General features: G+C 37.2%; 1 protein-coding gene across 1 annotated transcript; it reads left to right on the forward strand.

Annotated features, from left to right (window-relative positions):
- The first annotated feature begins 644 nt into the window (after nucleotides 1–644).
- On the forward strand, nucleotides 645–11,131 carry LOC140481051 (spermatogenesis- and oogenesis-specific basic helix-loop-helix-containing protein 2-like). Its single transcript, XM_072576644.1, has 5 exons — nucleotides 645–703; nucleotides 1,380–1,505; nucleotides 3,688–3,835; nucleotides 10,327–10,436; nucleotides 11,008–11,131. The coding sequence occupies exons 1-5, from the start codon at nucleotides 645–647 to the stop codon at nucleotides 11,129–11,131; spliced, it is 567 nt and encodes a 188-aa protein (XP_072432745.1).
- Nucleotides 11,132–12,036: the final 905 nt, after the last annotated feature.

Below are 12,036 nucleotides of genomic sequence, written 5' to 3' on the forward strand. Positions count from 1 at the left end.
TTTCCCGTGTCTGTGTAGGTTTCCTCCGGGTGTTCCGATTTCCTCCCACAGTCACAAAGATGCACAGTTTGGGTGAGTTGACCATGCTAAATTGCCAATAGTGTTCAGGCATGTGTAGGTTAGGTGCATTAGTCAGGGATAAATATAGGGTAGGAGAATGGGTCTGGGTGGGATACTCTTCGAAGGGTCGGTGTAGACTTGTTGGGCCAAATGGCCTGTTTCCACACTATAGGGATTCTACAATTCTTTTCTTTGAACAGCATGTTAGGTTGGCCTATCCAAAATGTGGCCAAACTGAAGCATCCCTCACTGCCTCTTACAATCTCCTTAAATATGCCTTGTTTTGATTGTCACATTGTTACCTCTCCATTGTTGGATTTCCTCTTAACACCACTTCCACCGTCTTATTATTCATGATCAGACCCCCTAAATTATCAACTTCCTTTCTAAAGAAAGTATTGAATGATGAGACAAATTGTTATCAGTAAGGTTGCAGTTGCACTGTAGAAATTCAGTTATCACTAGTTTTCCTTAAAGAAATGTGATCTCTCTTAAGAGCAGTGAATGGCTCCACAGTGTCTTGCAATACCATTTTGAAAACTATGCTCTCTATTTTACAGCAGAACATTGGTGGATTTAGAGACATGGATTCATTGAATGAGACACTAGTAAAAGATAATTTAGTATCAACTGTAATTGGAAGGTGAGTTCATATTACAAGTTCAGAAATTGATAAAACTAACATGAAAGCAATCATGATCACAAGGAATCCAGTCCAAAAGTTATTGCTTGGAATGCTTTGAATATTCTGCATACAATTATTTGTGATTTTATTTTGGTTAATTATTTGTGGTTTATTTTGGTTATTTCTGTTTCAGCTCAATTTTGTAATTCCTGGTTGAACTGAAATGAGATCATTTTTCATGTAAAAACAGTGAATTCCAAAATCTAGTTATGGAAGAGATTTACATAAATCCATCAGTACGCGTGACAACAAATCGACTAATCAAATCTAATCGCTTGAATGTGAATCACAATAATTCCGCTATGAATACTTAAAATAATGACTTTCCCCAAGTAGAACTATTTTCTTCATGAATGGGAACATACTTCAGGTGATGATTAAACTCTGGCCTAGAGGTTACTCTTCTTGAAAATTACACAAGCTACAAAGAAGGATCATTGAACTCTATTGCAGATTTCGTGCAGACCTTTTTGTGGTGAATAAAGGTACTAATTTGACAAGTCAAGCCCTTCATCTCTTCATTTCAATTTCTTGGTCAAACTGAGTTAAATAATAATGTCTGTTTTCAGAACAGTAAAGAGGCTGCAAAAACAGTGAAATGTGATTTGATTCAACAACATTTGTGTTTACTTAGCTCAGAATCTGAAGAAAATGGTGCATTACGTGAAATAGAGTTGCCCGAATCCCCATCCTCAGAACCCACCTGCAAGAAACGTTGTGTGGATGCATTATTACATAGTGACATTGAACGGATGAGAAGGTAACAGGTTGTTTGTTGAATGTAAGATTAAATTAAAATTAATTGGAAGTGTCCGTGTCAGAAATAAATTGTGATTCCACTTCTTACTCATCCTCGGGAGGTTGGTGTCAGTATTCATTTCCCATCACTGATTGACCTTGAGAAGTTGGTGGTGTGCCTTCTCCTCCAACAGTTGCAAGCACTTTGGTATGGCTGAGTGGCCTACCTGGCATTTCAAAGGGCATTAAAAAGTCAACCACATTGCTGTGGGTCCAGTGTCACATCTGGGCCAAACTGGGGAAGGCCAGTAGATTTGTTTTCGAGGTGAACTAGGTGTTTTTTCTTTTTTTCTTTTTTTTTCCTTCTTTTTTTTTCTTTTTTATTATATTTACCAACCCCCACACTACCGCCTAAGTGCGGTGGTGCTTATTTTTTCCCTAGGTGTTTTTTATTAAGACAATCCAATAGTTTCATGGTCATAACTACTATTATTAACTTTCAGAATCCAAATTGATTTAATTAATTGAATTCAGATTCACCAGGTTTGAACTCAAGGCTGCACACTATTTGTTCAGGTCCCTGGATTACTAATCAAATAACAATAAATTTGATCCAATACTCATCGTAGGGATTATAGGCATTTAGGTTGTCCAGGAAAGGGAGAAGACAGGAGAGGTAGTTTTATGTATTTTCTATAATTTGGATGTCGGTAAACTTGAACCAGTATCTTGGGAAGGCAAAGTATATATTTGAACTCAAAAGCAAGTAGAAGATAGAATTAATAATTAGGAGTGGCTAGAAGGAGAAGATCATGGATTTGTGAGAATAGGGAAATCCTAAACTGATATTCATGCAAAGTGACTGCTAGCGGTGACAATAGCAAATAATGAAGTGCACAATAATGAAGATGTTAATTATCCAGTATTATAGCAGTGAAAGAATGCAGTGACCACTTTAGTTAGCACGGAAAATGGGAATAGGAATGCAGATTTTGATAATGAGCAAGAAAACAAACAAAAAAAATGGTGTAGATGGTAGATAGTTTAATTGTGGAAGTCTTAGCCAGTTAGTTCTCCATTCTGCTTTGAATTGGGACTTGCAGTGATCATACATATACTAGAGCACACATTCGGATGGAATAGTTTGACAATAATTGTATTCTGATGTGACTTAACAAAACAATATTTGGAGACTACATGACAAATGGCTTATTCTCTGTTATACTGCCCTTGTCTGCTGGTTGAGATATCTTTGCTTTAATTTGTAACTTGGGACTTTGTGTGGATTTAAATGACCAAGTTTCAGGTTATTGCTGAGATCTAAGGACACTGCTAGGTTAACCAGCATTTGCATGCCAACCAGAGAAGTAGTAGAGGCTGATTATAATTACAACATTTAACAGGCATCTAGATGGGTCTATGAATAGGAAAGGTTTGGAGGGATATGGGCCAAAGGCTGGCAAATGGGACTAGATTAGGTTAGGATATCTGGTCACCATGGACGAGTTGGATGAAAGGGTCTGCCTTTCCATGCTGTACATCTCTATGACTCTGTCACCACCTGTGAGTCATGTTTTATTTAGAGCCAGAATGGCAATGCAGTCATCCACAATCTGAAGGACATAGCTATTGACTGAATAGAATGAAGACCCTGGAGAGAAGTGTGTTACCAACATAGTGACTTTATGTATCTTTGAAAAGGGAAAATGTCTGACTAGACAACTAACCCATGTAAGTGTGATATCAATAGTGCAGAAAAATTAGTTCACTGGATTATGGCCAATGATTTATTCATTGATTTAGCACCATTTAGAAGCATTTGATGTTGTTCTACAAGTTCTTTGAGATGTTAAAATTGAAGTAGAAAGTGAAACACCTTACATTTAGACTTTTGACATTGTCAGAATTTTATTTCAAGTTAATGGGAGCAAAAGGCAAGTCTCAGCATCATGAAAAATAAGTAATAAACAATTATGTTAAAAAAAAATCAGCTTTATTTAAAGAATAATAACCATTTGAAATCATCTATCAGGTGTGGATATAAAATTAAACACTTGGACAATTCCAAATGTAGTTACAATAAAGGCAGCAGGAGAACATTAAAGTTCAAGCCTAATGGCCTTGACTCATATTTCAATAAGTCTTTCTTATGTTTTTATTGGAATAATGAAGGAATTCATAATGTTTTTGGCATTTACTATCAGGGAACGCATTAAAGATTGCTGTGACCAGTTACGAATGCTGCTGCCTTATGTGAAGGGTAGACGAACTGATGTGGCATCCATTCTGGAGATGACTGTGGAATATATGAGATATATTTATGGTAGAATACCAAGCAATGTTATATCACAGGTAAAAAAAAACATTGAAAATTAGGGGGTGAAAAAAAGAAGAATATGCAGGTGCTTTTTAAATTCAAGTTCTTTGTTTGATAATTAAAGCAAAATATTGGGAATGTCACAAAATTGATTTTGGTTTTAAAAAAGGTGTTTGAAACTTTGTGGTAATAAACAAATAAGCTTTTTCCTTCTGAATAGAACATGATGTGTACTCATGAGCAATGGTGAAACAGAGTTATGTGTGTAACTGTGAAATATTGGACTACCTTATTTGTATGTTGAAATTGTGAGCTATAATCCGATTTCTGTGTTAGGAAGAACATACCTGGTGGAATTTTTCAAGCCCCTGAACAAAGGTGATTCAGTTGGGAAAATAGGATGAGACTGGCAGAAAAGAACTCTGTGACATAGAGAAGAAAAAGGCTGATTTTCCAACCAAGTGTTGAACAGAGAAACAAAAATCTTGATAGTGTACAGTAAGAGGTTGATTTGCATCCATTTGCATGAATTAGTATGTCATTATTACTTAATCTCACCCCACTGATATGAAGTTTCCCTTTCTCCTACCCACTTGATAGAAACCAAAGGCCAACAACCCTCAATATGAAAGTCAGAGGGTGAACCTCACCACATGCTTCTCCAACCCTCCATCTTGGGCAGAAGTCACCAGCATCTCAGGGCATGCTCCATGGACAGTGACTGCTTGCACCCTGGCTTTGCTTGGGTGGGGGAGAGGTTGGAGAACAACGCAGCGAGATGTTTGACCTGGTTAAGCTGTAGATCTGTGGCACAGGGGGTAACGTTGAAAGATGGGCTTGTAATTCAAAGAGGTGTTTTGGAATGTGTAGAGGATCAGAACTGATGGGTAAAATAGGGGGTGATTGGAAGAAAGGAACATAGAGGCTTGGTGGGGCCTGTTCATTACCATGCTGAGCCTGTGACTCACTCCACCAAACCTGAGTAGCATTGCTTTCAAAATTAATACAATTCATAAATACAAACTGGAAATAGAAAATGGTTCTGACCATGTCAGCATGGGTAAAGTAGTGTCATTTTTTTGCCTGGACACACAGGCTCTACTTGTGAATGATGACAGTCCTTTCCAGTGGCAGTTACATTAATCTTTCACAGTACAGGCTGAAGTCATCTGTAATCATAAAACCCTGCAGGTAAAGTACAACTGTGTGGGATACAAATCCAGGTCACATGCATACGAAAAAGAGTAGGCCACTCATCCCTTTTGAGCTTATTCCGCCGTTCAATATGACCATGGCTGATCTGATTTTAACCTTCCTGCTATCAGAAGGATGTTGTGAAACTTGAAAGGGTTCAGACAAGATTTACAAGGATGTTGTCAGGGTTGCAGGGATTGAGCTACAGAGAGAGGCTGAATAGGCTGGGGCTATTTTCCCTGGAGGGTCAGAGGCTGAGGGGTGACCTTTATAAAGGTTTATAGAATCATGAGGGGCATGGATAGGTCAAATGGACAAAATCCTTTCCCTGGGTGGTGAGTCCCAAACTAGAGGGCATAGGTTTAAGGTGAGAGGAGAAAGATTTTAAGGGAACTTAAGGGGCTACTTTTTCATGCAGAGGGTGGTACATGTATGAAATAAGCTGCCAGAGGAAGTGGTGGAGCTGGTACAATTCCAGCATTTAAAAGGCATCTGGATGGGGATATGAATAGGAAGGATTTAAAGGAATATGGGCCAAATGCTGGCAAATGGGACTAGATTTGTTTAGCATACCTGTTTGGCATGGATTAGTTGGATCAAAGGGTCTATTTCTGTTCTGTGTCATCTCTATGACTCAGCTCTATATTCTGCATATTCCTGATGATCTCCCATCCCCATAGTAATCAAGAATGTATGCTTTAAAAGATTTAAACATTCTACTTCCACTGCCTTTTGAGCAAGCAAATTCTAAAGACTTGCAGTCATAAGAGAGAGAAAAAAAATCCCATCTGTGTTAAATGGGGAATCCCTTCCGCTTAAACTATGATCCCTGGTTCTAGATTCTCTCACAAGAGGGAAACAGCCTTTTGACATCTACTCCCTCAGGATCTTATATGATTGAATTAAGTTAGCTCTGACTCTTTAAACTCCAGAGGATATAGGTCCAGCCTGTCTAGACTTTCATTAGAAGCAATCTGCTCATTACAGGTATCAGTCTAATAAACATTCATTCCTTAAGTATGGTGATCAGTACTGTGCACTGTACTCCAAATGCAGTCTTGACCATGTCCTTGGTCATTGTGGATTGAAGATAGTCATCTCAGTGAAACAGGAGTAATCGCACCTGGCATTAGAAATGGCACCTATTGGCCACTATTCACAAGATAATCCAAGATTTCATCACAGAATCACAGAATTGTTATGGCACAGAAGGAGGCCATTTGGCCCATTGTGTCTGTCTCTTCAAATGGGCATCCTTGTCTAGTGTCAGTGCCCTGACTTTTCCCCGTACCAGTGGTTCAATTCAACCTGCGTCTACTGTACTTTTAGGCAGGCCATTTCAGATCATAACTGAAAAGATTTTTCTCACATCACTTTAAACCCACGCTTTCTAGTTTTCTTCCCTTGTATAAGCAGGAATAGCTTCCCCCTTTCTACCCTATCCCACCACACATTTGAAAACCTCTGTCAAATCTTGTCTCAGACCTCTCTCTAAAGAAGAACAGCCCCAACTTCTTCAATCTCTCCTCATGGCTACAGTTTGACATTCCTGGAATCATTCTTGTAAATCACCTCTGCACTCTCTCCAATCTCATCCGGTCCTGGTGCCTTGTCAACTTTAAGCACCAACAATCTATCCAAGATTTCTTCCTTACTAATTTGAATTCTTCTAGTGACAGAGATTCCTCCTCTGTCACTATGGCCTCAGCAGCATCCTCCTCTTGCTATGCCCCTGCGTCCATCTGTAAATCCTCTTTTTAATCACTCTGAACTCCTTCTTTATATGCCTCCCCGATAACTCTGGGACTCCCCTTCATGTTTGCTGCTCATATTTTCTCATAATTCTGCTTCACCTCTGTAATTTGCTTTATCACCTCCCCTCTATACCTTCTGTAATCCCCCTGGGTTCTCAATTGTATTTCTGCTTTATACCTGTCATAATCCCACTTTTTCTTTTTAATGTTACTTTATATCTCCTTTGACATCCAGGGGTAGCTTGCTCTGTAATCTATCAACACTTAGATAATATACTTGTTTTATATTCTTCCCACTAAAATGAGTGATTTCACATTTCTCACATTATGCTTCATTTGCTAGATCTTTGCCCACTCACTTAGCCTATCCAGGATTTGTTTGTCCCGCCTTTCCCATCTGAGGGAATATGCCATAACTGTACCCAAACTGTATCCCCTTTGAAGGTAGTCCATTAGTTAGTTACTATTTTCGCCACCACTCCCTCTTGTTCCAGTCAATTTTGCACAGCTCCATTCTTGCCCCATTAAAGTCAACTCCTCACCAATTGAGTTTTCCCACTGAATTGTTGCACATTGTTCTCTAACACCATCCTGAACCTTATGATACAATGATCACTGTCTCCGAAATGTTCTCTGACACATGATCCACTTGGCCCACCTCATTTCCAAGGACCAGGTCCAACAATGCATCCTTCTTTGTTAGACTGGATACTATACTCCTGTAGGAAACGCTCCTGAACACATTTTGGTACAATTGCTCATCACTGCCCATTACATTATCAGTATCCCAGTCCATATTTGGCTATATGAAGTCCCCCGTTACATATAGTTATATCCGATAGGCTGCACAAAGTTATGCAATTGATTTCCTCTCCCCTTGAACTATGCATATTCATCAACATGTTTTTAAACGAAATGTTTGCCTTTCTTGGATGATGTAGAGGATGGAGAGACAAGGTACAGCATTTATAATCTCATACTGTGTTTGCAGGACATGGCTTATTTTTTGGCCCAATGACCCTTCTAAGGAAGGATCACTGGACCCAAGATATTAACTCTGATCTCTCTTCACAGATGCTGCTAGACCTGCTGAGCTTTTCCAGCAACTTCTGTTCTTGTGTGTAAACACTGACTGTTTGGATTCTTAAAAAACATTCTGCTGTAAATGCTCTTGAGACCTTTTCTCCTGGTAGGAAGGTTTTTTTAGCCTTGATCTTTTTATAAGGCATTTGAAAACTATATGGGAGCTATGGAATACTGCTGCAATAATTCTCATGTCAATTTAACTGCTCTTTTCAGAGATTACCTGTTTATCTCTCCGCTGAAAGTTTTTTTTTCTGCTTTTCCAAGTGATTTTTCTCCTATTGAGAACCAAATTTTGATTCCACAATTTGGGACATGATCAATTTTGAAAAGAATAAGAGAAAATGAGACAAGTTCAGACATATATTTTTAAATGAGTACCTCCTGCACAGATTTCCTGGTTCATTAGTGAAACAAAGGCATGAATCAAAATGGCACTTCATAGGGCTTGGTAAAGTTCTTACGTCCATTACGAATAGATGCTTAGGGCCTACAGATCTTTTTTTCAATTTCCTTTGGAAAATATTGACAGCAATGCTCCTTCTGAGAGACATGTTTGTACTGCCTGGACGCATTCACACAGACTTTGGTGACCAAATGCATAAAAATGACACATCAGGCTATTCATTGTGACCATGTCTTAAAACGAAATATTTCTGCAGGAAAAATAGTCACTTTTACTCAAACTTGACTTGAGATTATGTTTTAAGTTGTGAAAAGCAGAAAAATGGAAATGACTCAAAATGAGAAAAGGTCGCTCATCTTCTTATCCATGCTGCATTGGCAGACGGTGTTGAGGTTACTCGAGTAACAAAACCTGAGACAAATTATTGATTCCATGTGGCAAGATTGCACATGAATATTCCTAGATTGTCACTCTTAATCAAACCTCAGAATATTTATAGATCCTCATAGTGGCACTGTCTATTGGTCTGTAAGCATTTTTTTTTATTACTTGTAGCCCCAACTGCAAAAAATCTGATGATTCATCTGGGTGTTATGATAACTTCACAGGTTTAAACCTACCTATATAACCTTTTTAATAGTATTCTGTATGTGTATTAATCTAATTTATTTCTGAAAGTATTAATCAAGACTACATCAGCAGCTTTGTTTGGAATTTAATCACCTATGCACAATTGCGTGGGAATCTTACCTCACTTGACGCTAGTTGATTTTGAGATTCTTAGTTCTCTGCTTCTTTCTAAAGCTTTCAAAACACCAAGCCAAGAAAGCTTAATAAAGCAATGCAATCCTGAGGACACAGTGGAATTAAAATGCAGTGCACAATGTTCATGTACAACAGCACACAAACTTCCAAATGACCCATCTAGCTAAAGCTTCAAGCACCACCTGCCCACACATGGCAAGATCAGCAGATCATACATTGGATGGAGTTAACAGCCATGTCTGAACCTATTGACCGATAGTGGAAACAAGTAATCCGCCATCCTGACTGTTTAAGAAGAAGATGGTCATAAGATGTATATGTAAATATAAATTACAAATCAGAAATGCAATCTTACAAATACCAAAAAAATGGATCATAATTATTTGCAAAGTTACTCTATGGTCACTCTAGTCTTTTCTCATATCTGAGAATCCCTGGATTATCCTGGTCATGCTTCTGAATTATTTCAGGTGCACCCTTTTTCAAAAAAAGGTTGAGAAAATTGTGCACATCAATTCACATTTGATTGCAGCAGTGATGAATAAATGGTTAATATAACTTCCTTTGACTTGTTATAAAGTGTCCTTGAGCTATATTCTGGTATTTAATTTGCTGTGTGGATAATTGCTCCACACTGATTGGAAACTTCCAGTGAAAAATCATGCCTCAATCCTTTCACCCTTTCATTTTCCACTCTTGCTAATAAAGCTCACCATACACTGCAGGGATACACCTATTGACCCATTAATCTGTTTTGGCAATATCAAGATCAAACCTTAACTTCTCAGTGCAGTTGGAATATAACTTGTACTGAATACAATAGTCACTTTTTGTATGATTCTGAAATAATTTGGTTATTTATAATTTAGCCATCAGTATATTTGTACTTGTTTTAGTTGCATTTATTTTATGTATAACTTATCATTTGTAGAATGGCTTGACAGGGTTACACTGATGTTAAAAAGAAATATAAACCTAAAAATTGAGCAATGTTAATCTTTGAAAGCTTTAATATAAGTTTGCATTAAATTCACGTCTCTTCAATTTTAAAAGGTGTGTAGTCTCTGTGTAAGATGAATAGGTTAATATCCCCAGTTAAATATATTGTAGAGGGAAGCTTCGTATAACTGCATAAAGCATTCATGAGATTACATCAGTCAAAGAGGTTTCTAGGTTATAGGCTTAGCATAATTCTTCTCTTGCTTGAAGTTGATAAATCATTTCCCATCTACTAATGAAAGATCACTTAAAAGAGTCCAGGTACTCATATACATATTAATTCTCAAAATAGCACATTAATTTGTGGAATGTTTTAACATTTCAGATTATTCAAATCTTTCAGACAAATACAAGATATTGTAAGTATGTATGGAAACCAAATGATCATAAATATTCTCAAAATCAGTTGCCACCCAGGATTGGTTTAAAACCGAGGTAAGAAACATTTAAACATATTAGTTGCTGTGTGATATTTTGTAAACATGATTGGAAACTATTCTTTGCAGAAGTATCCACAAAGTGGTACTGCTACATACTTTAATACTTGTAAATTTATTTGGTAAAGTTCAAATCTATTCTTCTTATCATAAAAGAAAGTATATTTTAAGGATAGTTAGCCAGCACATCAAAATAACTTTGTGCTATAATGATTTTCTTTGGGAATGGAATGTGAATTTCTAGCAGGGCATTTAGTTTGTTGCTGCAAAATTGTTAGTGTGACATTGTTTGTTATTTATTTAAATTTATAGCTCTGGACAGTTTAATGCACAATTAGCTGAAGTTTCATTGGCTTGTTTTGGAAGGTTAAATTTAAATGGATGTAGGCTGATTTTCATGAAATAAATCAGTGTGAGATTGGGGTCATGCTGATAATGAAGAGCAGCTTTAGGAGACTATCCCATTGTAGGCTAATTTTAGTGTTTAATAATTGATTTCAGAACAGTGTGTGCTACTAAAGGGAGTGTAATGAATTAGTGTTGAATTAGTGTTCTGGTTTATTTTACAGGAAGAGTATCTTCATGGATGATTCTTCGGAAAAAGTAAAACTGAATGCACAGTTTGCTCCGTACCAATATATGGAAAATGAATATTTCAATAATTACAGTACAGTTGGTATGAATACTTTCTAATTATACACATTGTTATAAAGGGAGTTAAAAATCATTGTGTCCAGTGTACTATCAGTTAGTTCAGTTGACTGAACTGCTGGTTTGTGATGTAGCGTGATGCTAACAGCATGGATTCAATTCCTATACTGGCTGAGGTTACCATGAAGGAAATCTCCTTCTCAACCCCTCCCCTCATCTGATGTGTGATCCTCTGGTTAAACCACCACCAGTCATCTCTCTCTTTTGAGAGATCAGCCTTATGTTTTGGTGGGACTGTCGTGAATTTACCTTTACCATGGAAGGAGTCTATATTGATCAATGTAGACCAATTTGTTTACTCAAAAACGAAAAGAGAAAAAGCTAGAAACTAGAAGCAATAACGAGGAGCAATTGGCATGAATTTCAGCTTGGAGTGTCATGTTTGACTGAATTTATTAACTTCACAGAATTTAAAGAGCAGATAAGGGCAACGTGATATTATTAGATTTTCAAAAGGCCTTCCAAAGCCAGACAATACAAAACAAAACAGAGTAAAGGTTAAGGGTAACTATTTGGATTGGAATAAAAAACAGTGTGGTCCCACAAGGATTGATGCTGGATGCACTGTTGTTTACACTTTACAGTAATGATTTAGATTATGAATAAGAAGTATGATTTCAAAATCCATTGACAATTCCAAATTGGAAGTTGTTGTCAGTATTAAGAAGAATGTGATAAATTATTAAGACATTATTACATTTGAAGAATGGGCAGTTCATTGGAAATGAATTTCAATACAGGTAAATGTGAAGCGATATAGTTTGGTAGACAAATAATGTGTCACATACTGCTTGGATATTAAGGCCTGGATTTTTTGTGGAGTGAGAAAAATTCCAGAACTATTTAAAATTGGAGGATGGAACCCAATTCTGGCAATCTAACCTCTG

This window comes from Chiloscyllium punctatum, chromosome 9, assembly GCF_047496795.1.
Source record: "Chiloscyllium punctatum isolate Juve2018m chromosome 9, sChiPun1.3, whole genome shotgun sequence".
NCBI lineage: Eukaryota > Metazoa > Chordata > Chondrichthyes > Orectolobiformes > Hemiscylliidae > Chiloscyllium > Chiloscyllium punctatum.

What these genes read in the sequence shown, in the direction of transcription:
- LOC140481051 (XM_072576644.1), top strand. Translation starts at nt 645, where the DNA reads ATGGATTCATTGAATGAGACACTAGTAAAAGATAATTTAGTATCAACT. An exon ending in GTATCAACTGTAATTGGAAG is followed by an intron (nt 704 to 1,379) that starts GTGAGTTCATAT and finishes GTGTTTACTTAG; the next exon opens with CTCAGAATCTGAAGAAAATG. An exon ending in CAAGCAATGTTATATCACAG is followed by an intron (nt 3,836 to 10,326) that starts GTAAAAAAAAAC and finishes TTAACATTTCAG; the next exon opens with ATTATTCAAATCTTTCAGAC.